The sequence below is a fragment of the Biomphalaria glabrata genome, chromosome 1 (assembly GCF_947242115.1).
Source record: "Biomphalaria glabrata chromosome 1, xgBioGlab47.1, whole genome shotgun sequence".
Classification (NCBI taxonomy): domain Eukaryota; kingdom Metazoa; phylum Mollusca; class Gastropoda; family Planorbidae; genus Biomphalaria; species Biomphalaria glabrata.
In genome coordinates, this window is record NC_074711.1 from 70208799 (window position 1) to 70233623 (window position 24825).

At 37.9% G+C, this 24825-nt stretch overlaps 1 protein-coding gene across 6 annotated transcripts in view; it reads left to right on the forward strand.

Annotated features, from left to right (window-relative positions):
• The window catches only part of LOC106051477 (homer protein homolog 2-like), a 68073-nt gene that overhangs the window by 16538 nt on the left and 26710 nt on the right, over positions 1-24825 (forward strand). The window contains exon 1 of one of the 6 annotated variants that reach the window (XM_056011676.1): positions 4916-6243. The exons of 4 other annotated variants lie outside the window; for them this stretch is intronic. In XM_056011676.1, the coding sequence (XP_055867651.1) occupies positions 6089-6243 (155 nt within the window). In that variant the 5' untranslated portion in view covers positions 4916-6088. Of the gene's footprint in view, positions 1-4915; positions 6244-14001; positions 14624-24825 lie in introns of those variants that run through there. One more of the 6 variants, XM_056011696.1, reaches the window with a different exon arrangement.

Below are 24825 nucleotides of genomic sequence, written 5' to 3' on the forward strand. Positions count from 1 at the left end.
TTCCGCTTCAATTGTTTTATTCTGATATGAGACTGAACGTGTCCCAGACTAACTTAATGAATTCTGACACACATCGTCTTTGATTGAATTCAGTCATGTAGCCTGCTGGTCATACTCCATTCATTACGGACAAGACTGGACATGAGTAAGTGACGTAACACAAATGAAAACGAACAGAGAGAGAGAGAGAGGCCGGAGAGTGATGAGATAGAAAGAGGGATAATTTCTAAGGCAATCGATAAAGACACCAAAATGTTGAAAGGCAATTGGGGAGATTTAATGAACTGGGGATTACATTCAGTGGAATAGGCTCTATGTTGAAACTTACCTTAACCTATTGAACCATATAGGCTCTATGTTGAAACTTACCTTAAACCTATTGAACCATATAGGCTCTATGTTGAAACTTACCTTAAACCTATTGAACCATATAGGCTCTATGTTGAAACTTACCTTAAACCTATTGAACCATATAGGCTCTATGTTGAAACTTACCTTAAACCTATTGAACCATATAGGCTCTATGTTGAAACTTACCTTAAACCTATTGAACCATATAGGCTCTATGTTGAAACTTACCTTAAACCTATTGAACAATATAGGCTCTATGTTGAAACTTACCTTAAACCTATTGAACCATATAGGCTCTATGTTGAAACTTACCTTAAACCTATTGAACCATATAGGCTCTATGTTGAAACTTACCTTAAACCTATTGAACCATATAGGCTCTTCATGACTATGCTTCATTAGACACTTGGGAGGCGAGCATAAAATTTGGATCCGTTTTGAATTAGGCGACCTAAATTTGAATAACAATCGAGTTTGAGATCATTTTGTTCTAGCGACTTTCTTCTTTTATATAACGTGTCACAGATTTCGTTATAGTGGCTTTCTTTTTATTTATATTGATCTAGAGCAGGGGTGGGCAATCTTTTTCTACCGAGGGCCGCATTAAAAAAGTTCGGGGACTGGCGGGCCGCATAAATTATTTTTTTTACTCCCAATTGAGGAAATACAACTACAGTTAACAATTTCTTGAACTAATTTTACGAATAATTTTTTACATTTTGTTATTGTCTTTGTACATCACAACATTTCACCACAAATGTACAATTGTACTAAATGTGAAGCATTTAACTGTTTACATCCGTGCATAATGTTCTGTAACTGTAGAACTAGCTTACTAGTTGTTTTGTTCTTGCGACTGCTATCATATTACAGTCAGTGAGCATCGACCTGTTCTAACACTTCATAATTTTCAAACAAACAAAATAAAGAGTGTTCACAGATGAATCAGGTTCCGAATAATGTGACAGCTTCGCAGCAAAGTTTTCTTAAGTATGGAAATACAGCTTCTGGCAGTCATGAAACTTCTGTTGAAGAACTCACTGGAATTACTCTCTCAGATCATAATTTGCTTGGAGGTATGTCACCTTGAGCTAAATCAGCTTCTGCATTAAATGGTGAGATGATGGTATTGAAAACTAGTTCCAAGATCTTGACGTCTTAAAATTTGCTTTCAAATTCCACAATCAAGGAATCCAAATAAGTCTTGTACATTTCATACACTTCACTAGAAATAGTTTCACCATTCAGCTAAGGAAAATGATAAGACCCGATTTCACTCGCTGCTTCAAGAAGTGGAATAACTTTGTTTGAAAAGATTTAAGATGCAGATAAATTTCATTTGCAAACAAAACATTGCAATATATCCAATGATAAACATGAAGTCTGTCTTCAACTCTTCATTAGAAATATTAGTAACAAAGTCACAGTCAATGTCCTTCAATGAACCTAACTATTTCTTCCTTGAGATTCCATATTCCTCTAGGCCAGCGGTTACTACTATGTTACCGAACATCGGAATGTTTTGTTTCCAAATCTTCAAGTACTTCTCGGAACTGCCAGTCATGGCCGGCAGACAATTGGAGGCCCTTGGCAAAGTGAATTTAATGGCCTCAAATAAAATAAAATAAAAAAGCGACAACAGTAAAATTATTCAATTTATTACAAACCTATTGTACTTCAACAATAACATTGAGGACAAGTTTCGCTATTTCTTCTCTAAAATAACAAGAAGGAAGTCATTGCAAGGCCCTCACCAATTGGTGACCCTAAGCACTTTGTCTATGCCTAAGGCTGGCCCTGTGCCAATAATAAGATCATTGAGAAATCAATTCCAACAATATATTTGATATTCATTGCTCTATTTTATTAAAAAACCTACACTTGCCATCTAGTACAAGCCGACCCAACTCTTTTAACACAGTTTTTGACTGAATTGAATAAATACTGGCTTGTGTTTGTTTTTGACTGAATGTTTCGAAATATTGCCATTAAGAATAATCTTTGTTTACTTTAAACTTTTTAGAATGACGTTTAAAGAGAATGTTTCTTTAGCCTCTTCATGATAAGTGATAAGAATCAGAAGTTTCAATTATTTCTAGATCTATAGATATTTACAATTATTTATATAAATATATTTGCATTTTTATTTGTGTAATGTGTGGGAACACCTGATTTCTTTAAGCGTCGGCGGGCCGCATAATACACTTCGGCGGGCCGCATGTGGCCCGCGTGCCGTAATTTGCCCACCCCTGATCTAGAGCGACAAATAGTACATTGTAAAAAAAAAATTCCCCCTTTCAGATTTTACGATCTATAGGGCATGTGATGTTATGGGCATCTGTTTCTTTGGCCAGCGGTTAACGAGCAGTGTGTCATAAGGCCAGCACAACGACCAACCGCCTTTCCTTTCCTTAACTAAAGTCAGGTACCGCACACATTATAGTTGGGTGGACTCAATAACTCCATTGCATTTAATGTATTTATTTTTGGTCACGAAAAACTAGTTACCGACACACTGAACTTGTTAGGAGTTTTTTTTTTTTTTTTTTTTTAACCATTGTAACATGTCGGAATACCGGGTATATCAGAGTATTATATTAAGGATTAGTATTAAATAATTGTTTGTGTCAAATACGTTTACATTTTTTCTCTTAAGTATTATTATCTATATATATAATTCTCTTCATGGCTCAAGAGTTTGGACAAAAAGTAAAGAAAAGATCACTCTTTTAATTCTGCAAGTCGGACTAGAGTTACCCTACGAAAAAAAAGAGGGGGAAACAAGTAGTGTTCACCCGTCACAAAATAGCTGGGATGGACTTAACCGTTGTAACCAAGAAGTCATGGAAAGATCACTCTTTTTTATGTCTACCCCAAGTAATTTTAGCGGCGAAAAAAAGAGGGGGGGGGGAGGAGAAAAAGTAATTTACTCTGTATTCACCCGTCACAAAATAGCAGGGCCGGACTCAACCTTTGTGGGGCTCTATGCGAAACGGATTTGGCGGGGCCAAGTTTGGGTAGGGATACGGATAATAAGTGAAAATTAAGAATTTTTATTAGAAAATAAATTCTTCTTTGCATTTTATTCATTCTTTACAGAATTACTTAACGAGCCTTGCGTGTAGCGAAGCCATACAGTATATCATACAAATTTTGTTTCCTACATAGATCACGCTCAATAGCAAGAATTACCAAATGTTTCAATCTATCTTCGAGAATTGTTGACCTCAAGTAATTCTTCATTAGTTTGAGGCGCGAGAAGCTTCTTTCACCAGATTCCACAATTACAGGTATTGCATAATGCCGTTTTTTTTTTCATCGCGCGTAAGATTGGCGTTTTCCATTTTGAATGACACCCCAAAATGACAATTTTTTGTCTATATATTTCAGGAGATTTTTTATGAGTTTTCAAAAGATTTTTAATAATTTCCGGAGATTTCCATGACTTTTTCGTAAATTTTGCAATTTCAGGAGATTTTCAGGAGTTCCTGGTATATCAGGAGGCTGCGGGAATTCTGTTCTAAGTTATAAAATGGTTTAATTTAATAATTTACACCTAGAATTAGCGCGGGTCCTATGAAATTGCGGTGCCCACTGTGGCCGCATAGGTTGCATTGGCCAAAGGCCGGCCCTGCCAAATAACAGCGTATGCTACGCCGTGGGTCGACTAGTTGTTAAGAATTGAAATACCCGTCGTCCCAACATTAAATCCTCTATGCTTCACGTCTTTCTGGAACGTTTTCAAAGTCATCTCAACAGTCGTCGCTGTCTTGCGTTGTCTCCCCATACAACATAATGACCAAAACTAGCTGTTTCCCCTTCAGCGTGGTTCAGTGTGTTTAGCCATTTTTATGTAACGAAATTCATACCTGTAGTTTTTGTTTAATTACTTCGAGGTTTATAGTGAGTGTAATGTCTACCAGAACACAATTTGACTGGAATTAGGTTCAGCAGGTGATTTTTAAAAAATCGATTGTAAAACTTGACATGCACGACAGAAATAGCAATATAAATCAAAGCCTTTACTAAAAGGGGAAAACTAAAATAGACCTAAAGAAAAAAAAGGAAATAAAGAATAGAGATGGGGGGAAGGGTGGGTGAGCAGCAAGAAATGGAGTGATACAAACTGCTTAGCCTTAATAACAGTCGATTCAGATGGAATAGTCCGTCGTGTTGGATCCTTTGATCTAAACATGCTGTGTTTAAGTGTCGTTGTCTCTCTCACATACACACACACAGACACACGTTGTAACCTAATGTGTCAACGTAGTCTATACTTATCTGTGGGTCTGTAGATGAAGTCCACTGACCTACCACCCTCTCCATTTCTTGCGACACTCTTTCAGTTGAACCTTGAGAACACACGACCAGATATCGATCAGTGGGCTTGTGAGTACTCTGTTGGGGGCGGGGGGAGATCGCTAGGCCGTGGAAATACCGGTGAGTCTTTCTGGGGGGAAATCCCTAGCTCTAAAATAAATAGCAAAAGACTAGAGTGGCTAGTCTAATGAAAAGTGACGGACCATCTACCAGCCTCCACGGTCAGCCAAACCTCATTCCATTCGTTTGTTGTTTTAACTCTGAGCTCTATATGGTGATCTGAGAGAGGATTGTGGTTTTGAGTTTCAAGGTATTCTAAGTTTGAGACCTATTGATGGGGGTTCTAGGTATGGAACATTACTCTGCTGTGCTTACAGCCCAATGTTAACGTTCACGGTGACCTGGGTGACATGTCAACTAAGTAACATTGAATAGTGATGGACTGAGTCATCTACATGCTTGTGTCCCTTGTAGCTACGCGTCTCTGGTGGTACAGGGGAGATCAGTAATGTGTGGACATCTCGACTTGCTGTTTATCTGCCCCTTGTTCCTGTGATGACGTTGTTTTCTTGGCAGTACAGTTTTGTTGTTATTTTTGTTTCTTATTGGTGACAAGTTATAGTTTTCTTTAAGGATTTCGTTTGCGACTCTAGATCTAGTGTTTCAATGGGATAATAAATCCAACGACACTTTACTCTGGCTTGATTTAGCCATAAAGTGTTGCACAGGGGGGCAATAACTGTGTTGGACTTTTCACCTAGATCTTCAGTTTCGCCGCTTAAGTCAGTTCAATATAATCGACCGGTAGTTTTTTCGATTTTTTTCTCTCTTCATGTTTGTTTTGTTTGGCCTGTTCCCCTCCAGTAGATAACAAAAGCTGCTGCTGACATTATTTGGAATTCGGCTTAAGTCACACAGGTAATACAAAAAGTCTCTCGGGTGATACAACAGCCTAGAAGTTGGGCCATCGAGAGTGTGCTTATATGTTTTAGTAAAGACTTTATTGGCATTGCCAGGAATGTGAGTATTGTGAAGGCTCAATTGACAGTAACATGAATGTCTGGATTGGATTCACATTTCTGAATATTTTTTAGTTTGTTTTTGTCAGTATCGTTTTTTTTCTGTTTTTTTTTTTTTTTTGGTGATACTTTGAGAAACAGAAATTTAAACCAAAAAAAAAAAAGTAGATTTTGAAAAACACCTGTTAAGTCGTGTTCTTTTTTTAGACTTTCGTGACGGGTTGAAAATAGAAAAGATGTTTTTCTCTGATATTGTTTCATGAGTCTAGTTTTACCTATTTGCTGTGTACTAAATATTTGCTAAGCTTCTGTTGTGCTTACACGTTGGAAGCAATCAGGAGCTTCGACGTGGGAGTACCAAGGTGTGAGTTTTCTGTTCGCGTAAAGCTGTGACTGTTATGATCCGGAGGGCCAGCAGCCACAAGGACTTGGGGCCAGGCTCCGAGGCTGCAAGCACCAGCAGTTTTGGGGTGCCCCTGTCACCGCCCACCTGGGGGGCCAGCTCTGCGTCTTCTCCCGAGGCGGCTGTCGGAGAAGTCAGGAGAGATGTTGGGTAAGTAGTTGATTTGGTGTGTGTGCGTGATAAAGTGTGTGTGTGAGAGAGAGAGAGAGAGAGAGAGTATGTGTGTGTATGTGCCTGAGAGAAAGTGTGTTGAACGTATATGCGCTCGAGAGAGATAGAGAGCGTGTGTGAGAGAATGTGTGTGTGTGTGAAATTATTTGTGAGAAAGTCAGTGTAAGATATAGAAAGAAATGATGTGTGTGAAAGAACATATGTGAGAAAGAGTGTCTATAAGAAAGTGTGTGTGTGTGTATTTGCGATAGCGAGCAAAAAAAAAACCCCACCTGTGCTAGCTTTGAAGTCTACGTGTGTGCACGTGTGTTGAGACGGTATTGAGCTGTTGACATTGTAAGATAGCGTGAGTCATGCTGGTCACAGTCCTGAAGGTGAAGTACATTGCTGAACTGTGCTAGTCAAAAAGACTTGAATGAATGGATGGACATTTCATAATTCTACGGCGCCTTGGCTATTGTCAGCGAAGCCAAGCTCGAAGTGCTGCAGGTTCTTCAATCACATGTACATCTACTTACACAAACCTATTCTCATAATGACTTAATTAAGTTATTTTTTTTTGTTCGCATTATCACACACGTTCACACTCTTACACACAAACTAGGGAGTGTTTAAATAAACAAAAATGCCCACTTGAAACATGTACTTTTAAGGCGTGAGCTACAAATGAGATCAATCCATTTTTTTTTCCAAGTTTTAATCTTTAGGTGCTCTTAAAGCCATTAAAATATATAGTTCTAAACATCAGCTCCCGCCCCCACAGACACACCGTTATTTTTCTTTACGAACCCTGTTTAAACTTACAAGAAAGACTTTTCAAACTCGAGCCAATGAGTTGGATACAGATCTAGATTTATGTAGGCAAGGAAAATGTCAGAATGCTGACTAGCGCTTTGATGTGGTCGGGTTACGTGAGACTTATTGAATAGGGACTAATTTGCTTTGGGTTGCACTTTTGTGGTTTGTGGTTTTGTGACATTTCAAAAGTACTTCTATTACATCTAATTATTTCATAAGAGATCACGTGTTTTTTTTGTTACACTATAAAACAAAAACGTCTCTGAGTCTACTTTATGATCTGTAATTGAGAATGCTAGAATTGGCTGTTTTCCTTTTATCAGTCGTAACATATTCACATAAATACATAGTCATTGTATGATGTAAATGTGTGTCTACATTCAAGTCTTTGCACTGTGTGCTTTCCTGATATTTTTTTAAGTTGACGACAAACGTAACTAGTTATCCTGCGAGTTCTATTTATTTATTTTGTCTATTTGTTTATCTATTTAAATCTAAGATGTGTATTTATTTATTTTGTCTATTTGTTTATCAATTTAAATCTAAGATGTAGATATAATTTATACAGTACCAACAAGAACAAAGCTGAGTAAAATGACTTGCTTGTAAACTTGGAATATTTAATCACATAAAAAGGCAGCATTATCTCAAGCATCTATTGTCCGTTAGTTTTGTCTCCTAGGTAACCCACATAGAGTTTTTAATCTTCATGTTACTACAGAAATTCCATACTATTACTAAATTTTACGCGCCAGCCTATTGTACTATTGCTGTATAATTGTAATAATAAATGTGTGCATTGAAGATACCGTATCAGTAAATCGAGTCTGGATGGAAGAAACTGTGTAATTTTACTAAGCTAAGATTAGATAGAGCTGAATAATGCTGTGGCCTGGGCTAAGATTAGATAGAGCTGATTAATGCTGTGGCCTGGGCTAAGATTAGATAGAGCTGAATAATGCTGTGGCCTGGGCTAAGATTAGATATAGCTGATTAATGCTGTGGCCTGGGCTAAGATTAGATAGAGCTGATTAATGCTGTGGCCTGGGCTAAGATTAGATAGAGCTGATTAATGCTGTGGCCTGGGCTAAGATTAGATAGAGCTGATTAATGCTGTGGCCTGGGCTAAGATTAGATAGAGCTGATTAATGCTCTGGCCTGGGCTAAGATTAGATAGAGCTGATTAATGCTGTGGCCTGGGCTAAGATTAGATAGAGCTGATTAATGCTGTGGCCTGGGGTAAGATTAGATAGAGCTGATTAATGCTGTGGCCTGGGCTAAGATTAGATAGAGCTGATTAATGCTGTGGCCTGGGCTAAGATTAGATAGAGCTGATTAATGCTCTGGCCTGGGCTAAGATTAGATAGAGCTGATTAATGCTGTGGCCTGGGCTAAGATTAGATAGAGCTGATTAATTCTGTGGCCTGGGCTAAGATTAGATAGAGCTGATTAATGCTGTGGCCTGGGCTAAGATTAGATAGAGCTGAGTAATGCTGTGGCCTGGGCTAAGATTAGATAGAGCTGATTAATTTTGTGGCCTGTAGTCTCTGTAGTGGTGGTAGCCCCAAAGTTCAACTCTGGCTTGGGTAAGGACGTAACAATCTTCATTTCTGAAGGAGCGTCTCCGAAGCCCAGGAGAGCTGCATTACGAGAATACTCAGATACGTTAGGGTTATGTGCTTCTATGTATTAGCCACTCAGCTTGAAGCACCAAGCACGTTTTTTTTTTTTTTACAAGCTACGGCAGAAATTCGAGCACTCATGTATGAGAAGTGGTTAAAGTCCTGGGAGGTATACGACAGAGCACCTAGTGTCTTGCAGCGAGCTATTTATAGTTTCTCCATGCACTATTTACATTAGATTTTTACCAAATATTTAAATTTTTACTACCTTTACTATTTTAACTGTGAATAGACCTTGATTTTAATTATATGACTGTATAGAATCTGGCCCTTGTTGTTTAGAGAGAGAGTAGTCCTTGAGGGACTGCAGGCACGACATGGCCTAAATTGTGCCGATGTGCCTCAAATCCAAATCCAAAAAAATCCTTTATAGTTTCTCCGCAATTAATTAAAATATCTAATATTTGAGATAAAACAACATGAAGCTACCCACCTAGAAGACCAAAAACAACATGAAGCTACCCACCTAGAAGACCAAAAACAACATGAAGCTACCCACCTAGAAGACCAAAAACAACATGAAGCTACCCACCTAGAAGACCAAAAACAACATGAAGCTACCCACCTAGACGACCAAAAACAACATGAAGCTACCCACCTAGACGACCAAAAACAGCATGAAGCTACCCACCTAGAAGACCAAAAACAACATGAAGCTACCCACCTAGAAGACCAAAAACAACATGAAGCTACCCACCTAGAAGACCAAAAACAACATGAAGCTACCCACCTAGAAGACCAAAAACAACATGAAGCTACCCACCTAGAAGACCAAAAACAACATGAAGCTACCCACCTAGAAGACCAAAAACAACATGAAGCTACCCACCTAGAAGACCAAAAACAACATGAAGCTACCCACCTAGAAGACCAAAAACAACAAATAGCCGCTGTACCTAATTTAGTCACAAAGTAGGCGACGATCCAGTCCGCTTTTCGAATGCGCTTTTAAGTCTTAGATCTTGAAACGTAACAGACGGACAGACCGAGCACACACAAACAATGAGATGTTCAAAAGAGGCAGCTAGTCTGAGCTAACGCAGTCTAGAATTATTTTTAATCGAATACTTAAATCAAATAATTCAATTTACCCCGTATTGCATTCGACAGAAACAATGTTGATCGATCAAATTGAACAATAAAGTCAAAATTATCTCCGAATAATTACTTGATTTCTGTTGACTCATCAATGAAGAACCGGGCACATTCAATGCTAACCAATAATTATGGCATAAAAAAAAGTGCTTTACATTTTAAATCACTCCTGATCCCAGAACTGTTAAAACTAGGTCACTAGACGGCCACACATCCACACAAAGATTCAGCTGACATCACAATAAAAGGTAACCCCTGAATCAAATCATTCACTCCACAAGATCGACAGTCAGACTTGTGCAGTTAAGTTACATTCATCCATTGTCAACACACAAATCTTCAGGACACTTGGAGTGCTTCCATTCCAAATTGTTTTCTGCAAGAGTTTTTGTAAAGAGTTGAGTGAAAGAGAGGAGAGGAGAGGAGAGAGAAAGAGAGAGAGAAGGGAGGAGGGGTGGAAAGAACCATCTGTGAGAAAAGACGGGAAAAAAGTTGTTAAAATAGCAATTGCTTTTTTTTTTTCTAGTTAATTTTTTTTTTTTAATCTTGAAAGTTTTCGATGAAAGGTTACAGATTTGTAATGAAATACTTCCAAAGGGCCATTGCATTTCGCAATGGATGTCTCGGTTTTAAACAGATAATAAGGACAAACACCCTTACAACACTAAGGTAAATGACTAACACACATACACCTCTGACATAAAAGACATACGCCTTTAAAACTTTGAAGTGTAAGACAAACACAATACAGACGTAAAAGACAAACACACAAACAGCAGTGACATCACAGATGTAATAAGAGAATACGTTTTATTCCAGACATTTTGAGGTGCTCTACATTCAGATCTAACTTTGGGATATTTAGAGACATTTTGAGGTGCTCTACATTCAGATCTAACTTTGGGATATTTAGAGACCCATAGAATAAGATTACATTTTATAAGTCTATTTCTTCCACGGCGTTTGAAATCGAATCCATTTAACATCACATATTAATAGGACCTGAGATGAACTCCTATTGAAAAATCAGAGCAGGAAGGTATAGTATTGTTCAAATAAACTCCTGCACCTTGTTGGCAGCTAGTGAGACCAACTTCACCTCTGGTTGACCTGTTATTACAAAAACCTCAGTGATCGATCAGATTGTGCAGACCTGATAACGTTCTGGATAAGTGGCAGTGTGCTGGTTTCAATAATAGCTAGAAGCATATTTAATGATGGACCCTGATATAAGCTTGTCCGCCCTTATATAGGTTTATAAATAATATCATCTAGAACAGGAAGTAAAATAATTTTTCTTTTCTAATTAATTCCCTTACATTCTGCAATCTTCTGTTCAAAGCGATGTGTAAATAAACTTCCTGTTCACACATCTCTTGAGACGAACATTACGTGATACGTATTCTTGGAATTCTCGCATCGTTTCAAATAACTCAAAATGCATGTCCGCTATAAGATTTTAAATCGAGACTAGAAGATATTCCAGAGGCTTTGCATTAGTTCGATTGTTTAAAAAAATACATTCTCAAGTCACACTTCTTGATTTGTTTCTTAGAAGTGGTCCTTCCTGTTCCAGCAAGTCGACAAGTCCTTGATCCAACTTTTAATTGTAACCACAGTCACGTGACATCGTCCATTTAACAGAGCTTGGCATCTCAACATTACCTAAAGATAACTCGGTCTGTTTACAATCGTCTGCTGTGATCCTCAATTGAACAGTTCCGACCAGGATCATCTTACTTCCATTTGATCTGAAGCTCACAGACTCCGTGGACAGAGAAAATTCAAGAAAAAAGAGATTAGTGAATTTGTCAAAGTTTAGATAAAAATGGCTTTGAAATGTTAATAAAGTAACATGATGTAACATTATGTTTATCTAGTTGTTTTTTTGTAGCCAGTGTCAGAAGTCAGTGGATTTAACTAACCGTGTAAAGTTGTCTTTTTAAAAATACTTTTGTTCAAATCTTTTTATAGGCAGTCTGGTCATAGTTATTCCTATTACCATCGAATGAAGTACCGGTACATTTGAATCTTAAGAGTTAGTAACGTTGTAGTTGTTGTTACTGTTTTACAAACAATATGGCGGTAGTCTAGTCGATTTCTGAATTGTTTCGTTTGTTTGTTTGTTTTTAGAATTGCAGGTGTAACTAACGAACAGACAGATCAAGAATTACACGCGACCTGTTAATTATATACATCGATAAGTCTTGCAATGACAGCACATAAAATGTCCCTTCAATTTAAGGTGTTAGAACACAAAACGCATACATCCACTATAGTAGGATTTCACTGCTTGTCATTGCTCCAAATGGTTTCATCCGGAGACGTTGGAATGACTATCATTAAATAGTTCTCTTGTATTGCCTCCAGTGTTACGCTAATGTTTTGATATCAAGGCAGGCTCTATTGTATTCTTTAGGCTTAACTATAAGTCTGTATTGATAATATAAGCTCCGGTGGTTCTCAGGCCTACTAAATGTTTATAATGGTGATGTAAAATGTAAGCGCTTGGGATGTTTATTTAATTAGCATTTTTTTAATAACAATATCCATTCCGTTTAATTATCTCATTGTTGTCTTGATCCATGGCTTATATAGAAACAGGACGCTAACTCTTGGTTTAAAAATGTGCTACCTTATTGATTCTAAAGATGAGTTTACTCATTTGATTCTATACATGTGTTCGGTTGATTCTAAACACGCGCTCCCTTTATTTATTCTAAAGATGTGTTTACTCCATTAATTCTAAACATGTGTTCAGTTGATTCTAAATAAGTGCTCTCTTAATTGAATTTAAAGATTCGTTTGACTTAAACATTTGTTCCCTTGATTCTAAACATGTGTTCAATTGATTTGAAACATGACATGTGCTAGCTCATTTGATTCTAAACATGTGCTCAATGGATTCTAAACATGCGTTCACTTGATTCTAAATATGTGTTCACCTAATTGATTTGAAAAGCGTGCCAACAATTTAAAAGAGTTTAGTTTTCCTGTCTCCTGTACCTGCTTCTGTTATGTTCACCTAGACTATTTATAGATCTCTCACACACAATCTCTCTCTCTCTTCTCTCCCTCTCTCTCTTTCTCTCTCTCTCTCGATCACACACCTTCCCACCCCATCCATTGAACAGTTTACCAGGTAGAGGACGGATTCTCTCCTCGTTTGCCTTTACGGAAGTTTGAGAAGATCCCCCTCCCCCACACACACCAATGTTTGTACATGCCCCTCCTCCCTCTCTCGTCGCCTAGTCCAACATGTCTGAGACTGGACGTTGGACTTGAGACATGCATTACAGATTTTAGTGACGAACAGGACTTCGAATTGACACCTGCTGGAATTGTTCTTATTTCAAGAAAAGTTGTTTGATTGAAACCTAATCATTTTTCTCACCTGGATGGTTAACTGGTTGTGTGGTATGCGCTCCGGACTGTAGTCATGATGGTCCAGAGTTCCAAGCCTATCCGCTGCCTTCCTGCATGACGTCTGGGCTAAGAGCGTCCAAAACTTCTCAAACAAAACAACATTTTTCTAACCCATATATATCTATAATTCAGTTATACTTATATCCTAAAATTAAGTTCAAGCGAGGACACTGTTTATTTTAATTTGTAAGTCGAAGTTTTAGGGAAGATTACCGAATGTAACATTTCTGAGACCAGAGTTCAGTTGTCTAGTACCTGACGTCGCTCGCTCGATATCTCTGTTTTTATTCAGAAGCTTATATCATCTTACATGTATGTCTGGTCAAAAGTGTGTACACGTTATTTCTCCCACACCCAATCTCGGATCAAGCTGAAATTTGCACAATTATTTCTTTTACCTGACAACACAAGAATCAATTTAAAAAAATAACCAATTAGTTAATTCACTATTGGTAATTATTTATTTTGTTTGGTATCTCGAACAAGGGAAAGAAATTGTACTTGACCAAAGTGGTGGTATAAGCTGAATTAGTCCTTTTTATAGGTCGTTGTCTGAGGCTTAGTGAACACAAACATGAAATAGAAACAATAGATAACCATGCAATCTTCCATGTTCATATGCTCTTCTTCGCTAGCATAGTGGTTTAGTTTTTTTTTCTTTCTACCACTGTTTGACTCGTATTATTATAAGCTGGGTTTGGAAAGTCAGTGTATATTTAACCGACTCGTTAATCCTGATCAATTCCGGCCTTCATTTGACTTATCCGATGATTGATATCATGTCTTCTGCCTGATAGATTAACACTGACTTATCCGATGATTGATATCATGTCTTCTGCCTGATAGATTAACACTGACTTATTAGCATCGACGTCTCGTGTACCTCCTCAAAAAACGAAATGCGTGTGAAAAGAAAAAAAAAAATCATCAAAAGAGTGGATCACTGGGAGTGCTCGCCCTTACCACTTGTCTGTGTTGCCTGGCTGAATGTTACCGGCGCGCGAGACTGAACTGGGAAGTCGACTGTTGCCTGCTTAAGACGCACTCCAGTTTGAACAGCGTTAGTTCTGTGAGCGACCTGATCTTACACCAGTATCTTGTAGGTCTAGTTTTTGTGGTGTTTTTTTTTTTAATTCTTTAAGTGATAGACTAATGTTAGTCCTTGTATGCAAAGACAACTTCGTTTTCCTGGACGAGTGTTTCCATTAGGACTAATTTGTGAGCGTCCATTGATATGAGCCGAGAGAAGTAAGTGCTGAGTTGCTGTGAGTATCTCTGGAGGATTTCGTGGTGAGACCTTGAAACAAATGACTATGATTCTTAACTGATGGAACTGGATTTGTAAATATCTAGATCATGTAAGTACTGAAACACAAAATTCATCTAATGATATGTTGTTGTTCCTGGCAATGTTGTGTTAGTTTAGTTTTTTTTGTCTTCAGTAAAACGTGTTAGTTTTGATCCCTGTCTGTTGTGTCCGCGCTCTGTCTGTTCATTCTGTCTCCTTGTTTGTGTTGACACGTTCCACTGATCAAGTTTTGTCATGGGCATGTAGTCATCATCATTAGCAGTGGAATTTCTTGACAGCTGAATCTCAATACTCTAGTTCTCTGCCTGCCTCACCCCTCTCCCTCTTGACCTCACACCCTCTGTCTGTCTATTCCTCTTCATCTCTCTCCCATCCTTTCTTTCTCTCTCTCTCTCTCTCTCTCTCTCCTTCCTTTCTTCCTTCTGTTCCTTGATGTCTCTCTTTGTCCTAGACTAGAAGTATGTCAGAAACTTGACCGTTCTAATTTGAGGGTATACAAACACTAAGAAACCAAAATCATTACTTCCACCTGCACACACACTCACACACACACACACACACACTGCACTTAACTCTATGGCTTTTTCTTTCCCTTTATTTCTAATAACGAAAGTAGACATGAATTGTTTTGTATTAGGGTGTTTTTTTTCTTTTCTTCTTGTCAAATTTTGTAATAGTCTAGTTCGATGGACCCCAAGTTTCCAGAATTACCTAAGCGAGTGAAGTTACAAATGTTACTGGTCCGTTTTGGCGTCTGCAGTTTCTTGTTTTTGTTTCATTTAATATCAACCATAAAAGTGCGACGTTTATTTCAGAGATAAACATCACAGGTTTATTGTATCAGAGATACACATCGCAGGCTTACATCAGAGATACACATTACAGGCTATTATCAGAGATACTCTTCGCAGGTTATTATCAGAGATAAACATCACAGATTGATGTGTCAGAGATAAACATCACAGATTGATGTGTCAGAGATAAACATCACAGATTGATGTGTCAGAGATAAACATCACAGATTGATGTGTCAGAGATAAACATCACAGATTGATGTGTCAGAGATAAACATCACAGATTGATGTGTCAGAGATAAACATCACAGATTGATGTGTCAGAGATACAGGTTTCCATGAATCATTACAAAATAATTAGCATCGGATTTCAGTTTTACGGTATGAGCATTTTCTTTCTGCAGACTAAGTTCTACACTGTTTTGTTTCACCTGGAACTTGTTCAGGTGTGTTGGAGGTCAAGATAATGCCGCTGTAAGGCTATGCGTAGGTGTAGCGTGAAAACCGAGATCAAACTTTCTTAGCAATACACGTTTCGACTACCCATCTGAATTCGAATCCAACATTTCAAGAGAAAACCTGCTTTTAAAAAATCTTTTTGTACATTATTTCGTTGTTGCTTTTTTTTTTTTTTTGACTTCATATTTTTAATCTCCCTTTGATATCTGGGGATTTAATCTACAAAATGGAGATTCAAGAGAATAGACGTTGATCTGACATCGTCTGACCCAATAGAGGTAACCTGGCATCATCTGACCCAATAGAGGTTGACCTGACATTACCTGACCCAATACAAAATGAAGTAATAAATATTGATCGGTGTTTACAAAATCAAAATTTCGTTTAAATATTTCCTACTGTCGCACTTTTACCACGGTTCTGGAAGTGGGCTGTATGGAAACAGTGGATATAGTGGTACTATTCAAAACATTGTTATCTTACAGACAAGACACATTTTTTTTTGGAATAACCTTTTTTTTTAACTTCTGCAATGCTATTTAAACAGTTAAATTTCTCTGGTAACTAGTGTTGACTAGCTTCATGTTCCTATTAAAACTAATTCGCATCTCCCTTAAGTAAACCATGGTGTTGAGATTCGAACTTGTGCCCACTGAGGCTTCCAATGTGATGGTTTTCTCACCAGACAGATGTGAATCAGATAGAGTTTCAACAGACTGGCTTGTGTCAGTATTGTTGTTGTTCCTGTCTTGTAGGTGTTTTTTTCCCCAAGCATTTCCCAAAGATCTGCCATAGATTGGTTGGTCCTCTTTTTGCTTGGCACAAGCCTACATACTTGGTGCCCATACAAACAAACATCAGGTGCTGTATAGAGCCGTGTGTCTGAAGATATCAACTTACTTTCTACATACTTTGTGCCCATACAAACAAACATCAGGTGCTGTATAGAGCCGTGTGTCTGAAGATATCAACTTACTTTCTACATACTTGATGCCCATACAAATAAACATCAGGTGATGTATAGAGCCGTGTGTCTGAAGATATCAACTTACTTTCTACATACTTGGTGCCCATACAAATAAACATCAGATGCTGTATAGAGCCGTGTGTCTGAAGATATCAACTTACTTTCTACATACTTGGTGCCCAAACAAACAAACATCAGATGCTGTATAGAGCCGTGTGTCTGAAGATATCAACTTACTTTCTACATACTTGGTGCCCATGCAAATAAACATCAGATGCTGTATAGAGCCGTGTGTCTGAAGATATCAACTTACTTTCTACATACTTGGTGCCCATACAAATAAACATCAGGTGCTGTATAGAGCCGTGTGTCTGAAGATATCAACTTACTTTCTACATACTTGGTGCCCATACAAATAAACATCAGATGCTGTATAGAGCCGTGTGTCTGAAGATATCAACTTACTTTCTACATACTTGGTGCCCATACAAATAAACATCAGATGCTGTATAGAGCCGTGTGTCTGAAGATATCAACTTACTTTCTACATACTTGATGCCCATACAAATAAACATCAGATGCTGTATAGAGCCGTGTGTCTGAAGATATCAACTTACTTTCTACATACTTGGTGCCCTTACAAATAAACATCAGGTGCTGTATAGAGCCGTGTGTCTGAAGATATCAACTTACTTTCTACATACTTGGTGCCCATACAAATAAACATCAGATGCTGTATAGAGCCGTGTGTCTGAAGATATCAACTTACTTTCTACATACTTGATGCCCATACAAACAAACATCAGATGCTGTATAGAGCCGTGTGTCTGAAGATATCAACTTACTTTCTACATACTTGATGCCCATACAAATAAACATCAGATGCTGTATAGAGCCGTATGTCTGAAGATATCAACTTACTTTCCGGCTAATCCTGAAAATGTCAGATGAACGTCCTCTCATGTGCTGTTTGCTATAGACAAGTGTTGACCTATGTCACCTTTATTGAATTATTGATTATATGTTGTCCTCTAGTTCCGCGATTCTCAACTTGGGGTTTTCTTCGACACCTGCATTCACAGTAGAGTGGTCAGTGACGGTGGACATGGATTACCTAGGAGTCTTTGAGCTATTCTTTAATGTACATGGTCTTGTCTTGTGAGATGGCATTCCTTGTATGGTCTGACTTCAAAGTTACATCTAAACATGATAAGAATTGCTTTTCTTTTTCCAGAACTATAAGTAAGAACTCATAGGAACTTTTCCCCCAGACTTTTGTCTTGTAATTCATAAGATTTTTGCCTAGCTTCTTATAAGTCATGTGTATTTTCCCCTTGTATCTTGTCTTATAATTCAGGGATTATTTTTTAGCTAGTCTCTAAACGTTGGATTGTAAGAATATGAACATCAGAACTATGTTTTTAATAGAAATCTGACATGAGTAACAAAATGGAATTGTCATGCAAAAGTGCTTAAACGTGGATTATTTGAATTTTTTATACATGTGTATTGAAATTACACCTTGATATAACTTTTAAAAATCTCTTAACAATAATGAGTGTATATTTTTTTTTCTGGATATTGGTTGTAACTTTTATTAATACATTTACAACGATTTGGACTTAATTACAAAGTCATTCAGGAATCACTACAGTCATTCAGGATTCACGTATAGTGAAGTTTTTTCTTAGAATGCCCTCCTAAAGTCAAGTTAGACAGCGTGCAGGAATGGACTATCTTATCAATTCATTTCATATGTTTCTTGGGTGGCATCACACCTAGAGAAGTGACGAGTCGTACGTGCATGGTCAGAGATAGTCACTGGAGTTCTAGGCGGCTTCATTGTAAACAATCTGTTAGATCTGTGTCACCACTCAGTGACTACCTGTTGTCATCAAGCCACGCTGTTGTCAACACAGACCTGACTAAAGAGCTTCCTTCCACTGGTATTGATGTTTTCAAACACTTTCTGCCTGATGAGTCGCGCATGTTGTTTGCAGTAAAGGTCACAGTTCGCTACGAGATGATTTTTTTTCCATGTCTGAAGATAACCTTTAGAGAGACAGAAAAATGTCTTTGAAACACTTGTGAGGAGTGTACACTTTCCAGAGTCTCGGGATGTGTTAGCAATTCTGTATCAACTCATCAGCCTCGTTCTATCAACATCATTAGTCTGTGGCCCCCTACACTTAATATGTCAATACTCCCGCTCTTTACCCTTCCAGTGATTGATTGATTTGTCCTTCAATCTATTTTGTTTTTCTCTTTTTCAATCTGAACGAGTTGAAACTTCAGGAACATTTTGTGAAGTGCATGTCTGATAAGTTGGATAAAAACAAAGAATGTTCTAAACTTGTGTACAATTCCACTGTCCTTGGCTTGAACTAGAGACTCCTATGTTGTTTGGTACTAGATCTAGCTGTTAGTCTTGTGCTTTGATCTTGATGAATGGTGTATTGTTTCTTTCCTCAGAACATCCCCTTTTTTAAAAATATCGTTTCACGGTCTTGCTGATTATCACGCGTGTGTTTCTTCAAAGTCAAACAGGGATGCACTTTATTTTGCTCATACACAGCTTGATCAGTTCAATATCATTGGGGAGAAATAATGGTAGAATATCAGGCGAGGTGGCTGAGCGGTAAAGCGCTTAGCTTCCGAACCGCGTGTCCCGGGTTCGAATCCTGGTGAAGACTAGGATTTTTAATTTCGGGACCTTTGGGCGCCTCTGAGTCTAATGGGTACCTGACATTAGTTGGGGAAAAGTAAAGGCGATTGGTCGTTGTGCTGGCCACATGACACCCTCTTTAACCGTACGCGACAGAAACAGAAAAAGATGATCAAACATCATCTGCCCTATAGACCACAAGGTCATAAAGGGGAACCTTACCATAGTAGAATAACATTGGAGCTATTCAAAACTTTCCTTGCAAGTCGATGCATTCGAAAAAGGAACAATTCTAATTTTTTAACCCACTTGAAAAAAATCTCGATATATTTGTTGTCAATATGAACTAACTAGGTCAGGATCCCAATATGAACTAACTAGGTCATGATCTCAATATTACCTAACTAGGTCATGGTCAACTTCATACTTATTGTATTCTTTTAATAGCGCTTGATTTGAAAGGTCTATAAACAGTTCAAAATAGAATTAGAAATTACTATTGGTAAGACTATTACTTGGGCCACCTGTATGACTGAAAAAAAATAGCTTTATAGACAAACAACCATCAGGTCTAGTTTTCTTATTGACTCAAGCCAGTTAGTTAAGTTACGCTTCTTTTAATGGCATTTGGTGAAGTTGTTATATCTGACATTTGGTAAAGTTGTCATATCATGACATCTGATGAAGTTGTTATATCATGACATATTGTGAAGTTGTTATATCGTGACATTTGGTGAAGTCGTTATATCGTGACATTTGGTGAAGTTGTTATATCGTGACATTTGGTGAAGCTGTTATATCATGACATTTGGCGAAGTCGTTATATCGTGACATTTGGTGAAGTTGTCATATCATGACATTTGATGAAGTTGTCATATCATGACATGTGATGAAGTTGTCATATCATGACATTTGATGAAGTTGTCATATCAAGACATTTGGTGAAGTTGTTATATCATGACATTTGGTGAAGTTGTTATATCATTAAATGTGTAACGTTGCCTGTTACTTCAGGGGAATTCATTGTCGTGATGTGTCTTTGTTCTATTTAAGTTGAACTCGTTCTATTTCCGCTCAAAGGTTGCCGTTCTTAATGTCCACTTCTTAAGTTACAGAAACTTCAGCTCTGGCCGCTGGCCTCAACTTTCTCCTCTTCCACCCCGTTTTTCTGTATGCCTTGTTGATCAGCTCTCAGCCAGAGGCCAGTCAGACGATGGCGAATGTGGCCACTAGCAGGTCCGAGATTTGAATCTTAAACAACGGGATCGCCCCGGGTAGGAGAGTCCAGTGCTTCCGGTCATGCAGCGCTTCCGACTCCATAAGTCTTGATCAGGTAGCGGCACCAGAAGATGTTAAGAGATGCCTGTCGATGAGGTAGATTAGACCGGCCGGAACCGTGACTCGAATAAACTCCGCGGGATAGACTTCCCGGACCCGGAGTTTAAAGGTCAAGGAGACCCGATCTCAGTTTGATAAACAAATACTTGCAGAGGTACTTTTACTTTCAACCACAGCCTAAACAAACGTGTATCACAATTACAAATAGATAGATACATCCAATGAAGTTGTCTATGATAACAGCAATAGTGACTCAAGATAGATACATCCAATGAAGTTGTCTATGATAACAGCAATAGTGACTCAAGATAGATACATCCAATGAAGTTGTCTATGATAACACCAATAGTGACTCAAGATAGATACATCCAATGAAGTTGTCTATGATAACAGCAATAGTGACTCAAGATAGATACATCCAATGAAGTTGTCTATGATAACACCAATAGTGACTCAAGATAGATACATCCAATGAAGTTGTCTATGATAACACCAATAGTGACTCAAGATAGATACATCCAATGAAGTTGTCTATGATAACACCAATAGTGACTCAAGATAGATACATCCAATGAAGTTGTCTATGATAACACCAATAGTGACTCAAGATAGATACATCCAATGAAGTTGTCTATGATAACACCAATAGTGACTCAAGATAGATACATCCAATGAAGTTGTCTATGATAACAGCAATAGTGACTCAAGATAGATACATCCAATGAAGTTGAGTCTATGATAACAGCAATAGTGACTCAAGATAGATACATCCAATGAAGTTGTCTATGATAACAGCAATAGTGACTCAAGATAGATACATCCAATGAAGTTGAGTCTATGATAACACCAATAGTGACTCAAGATAGATACATCCAATGAAGTTGAGTCTATGATAACACCAATAGTGACTCAAGATAGATACATCCAATGAAGTTGAGTCTATGATAACAGCAATAGTGACTCAAGATAGATACATCCAATGAAGTTGTCTATGATAACAGCAATAGTGACTCAAGATAGATACATCCAATGAAGTTGAGTCTATGATAACACCAATAGTGACTCAAGATAGATACATCCAATGAAGTTGAGTCTATGATAACACCAATAGTGACTCAAGATAGATACATCCAATGAAGTTGAGTCTATGATAACAGCAATAGTGACTCAAGATAGATACATCCAATGAAGTTGTCTATGATAACAGCAATAGTGACTCAAGATAGATACAACCAATGAAGTTGTCTATGATAACACCAATAGTGACTCAAGATAGATACATCCAATGAAGTTGAGTCTATGATAACACCAATAGTGACTCAAGATAGATACATCCAATGAAGTTGTCTATAACACCATTAGTGACTCAAGATAGATACATCCAATGAAGTTGTCTATGATAACAGCAATAGTGACTCAAGATAGATACATCCAATGAAGTTGAGTCTATGATAACACCAATAGTGACTCAAGATAGATACATCTAATGAAGTTGTCTATGATAACAGCAATAGTGACTCAAGATAGATTAATCCAATGAAGTTGTCTATGATAACACCATAAGTGACTCATACTACCCCTAGGAGAAATCATTTTATTGGCATATTGTAGAATTTTGTTTGTCTGACGCTACGAGAAAAAAAAGGCATGGGGTGGGGGCATAGTATTGGGCAGAATGAAAATTGCATGGATTTTGGAATAGTTACCGAATGAGATGCTTACTGTACGTAGACAGTTTTATTTATTTAGTTTTGAACTGAGCGCATGGCACCCATCATGTTTTTATTCTCTGGCGCGGAGAGTCACCTCTAATAGCATATTCTTAGAGTTGGCGTCCATATAGAATAGGAATGGTTTCCCTTTCTTAAAATAATTTTTTTTTAAATACTTTCTTACCAAAGATGGCTGACATACAAAATTAGCTTTTATTATACTATAGTTGTCTATGCCCCAAACAAGCTTTTATTATACTCTTATCATCTTTATCGCCTGCTAAGGTCCCTTTTTTATTATTAAACCGGATCACAATATTAGTTTAAAATATTTACTTTAACTGCAAAGATTAGTAGCCGATTTTTTTTGCTTTTTTTTTTGGTGACATTTTGTTTTGCATTCAATATTTAAATGTCACGGAGAAGGTCCAGTGAGAGTCTGGAGAAATGTTAGCGACAGGTTTGTCCAATATTTAGCTACATTTGAATGTCAGCGGGTTGGTGTTTGCTTTGTGGACATTGTAAATGTCACTGGACTTTACCCAGAGGACCAAAGCGTGACTTGCTTCAATAGGCTTGCTAGTTGTTGAACTGACTTGTGAGGCCAGCACTGACCACCGACGTCACAGGCCTTACAGTGAAGTTAATCGTGTGGACTAGACTGTGGAGTTGTGTATGATCACCCTTGCCCATTTCAAACTCAACAGTTGAAAACATGCGATAGAATCCATTGCAACAGTTTTGTATTGAGATGATCATTATTAAAGAAACCTCTTTCTCTCTCGTTCTCTGTCTCTCCCTTTCTCTCTCTTTCCCTCTCTCTCTCTCTCTCTCTTTCTCTCATTGTCTTCTCTTGCTGTTTCTTTTTTATGCGCCGTTTTTTCCCATTGTTTTTCGAACAAACACATACTCACCCCTTTTCTTTTCCCTCTCTCCTTCTCTCTCTCTCTCTCTCTCTCTTGAATTAATGACAGCTTAGAGTTTAACTCTTTTAGATTCTCCTGGCGAGACATGACTGTCCATTCTATTGGAATTTTTTTTTAAAGTTTTTTTTTTTACTTCCAAATCGACAAAAGTCTAGTACATGTAGTCTAGATCCTGACGTACCATCATTGTGTCCAGTTGATGCTTATTCAGTCTATACAACAATTGAAACCTACTTAATCCTTCGCTATGTGACAGCCTTGCAGTGATTACAAGAGTCTCTCATGGTGTGAAACATCCCACTTCTCTCTCTCTCTCTCTACCTGCTGTTTCTTGTCTCTCGTTCTTTAATGAAATGTCATGCTGATTACTGTCGTCCACTTTTAGGGTTCGAATCTCGGTGAAGACTGAATTTTTAATTTTTCTGATTTTTTAGGATGCCTCTGAGTCCACCCAATTCTAATGAGTACCTCGCATTAATTTGGGAAAAGTAAAGGCTGTTGGTCGTTGTGCTGGAAACATAACACACTCGTTAACCGTTGACCATAGAAGCAGATGACCTCCTTTGCTCTATGGATCGCAAGGTCGGAAAGGGTACTGTTAAAAATATTACAAACGAAATTTATTTTTGCAATGAATCAAAAAAATGTTTCAAAAGTGTTTTGAGTATATAGATCCATATTTTCCCAAGCTCGTAGAAAACTAGAAGCGATATATGAGTATATTGGCGTCATTGCTATAGACTGCCATGCTGTCAGTGCCATGTCAATAGCTAGTTGTATGTCACTGTCAAGCCCCCACACAAACACAATCCCAATGGCACATGCTCTGCTAAAGCCGTTTGACATAAATGCCTATTGCCACCCAATGCCATAAAATGGACGGCGTGACTTGTCAGTTCTCCTCACATTCCTGTCTCTCAAGTCCATTGTTTCCCCGTCTGCTGACATTCAGATTGTATTTGTATCTACGCGGAGTTCGTGGAGCCAGATCAAACTGCCCTTCTCTAATGACCTCGAAAGAATTGGATCCAAGAAACGCAACTCCCACTCCCATCAAACCTATTGAATTGTCTTATCCTGCTAATGTTTGGCGTGTAAGTGATTTGTTGGGAGTCCTGTTTGCTAAATAGTCTATTAAAATAAAAAAGTTTGTGGGACAATGTTTGGGGGAAAAAAGTATTTTGTTAGAATACGGGTGTTCAAATATTTGTTTGTTGAATACCTTCATTTGTGTTAAGATTTATGAGCAATATACAGAGAATTTCAATCTTCTAGAGTGCATGTATCAAATTCAATCTTGCAAGAGGCTATTTCAAATCAGAATCAATCCTTCGTTATCACGTGGTACAATCCTATGAGCTATTTCTTCTATCCATTGCCAGACTGCCCC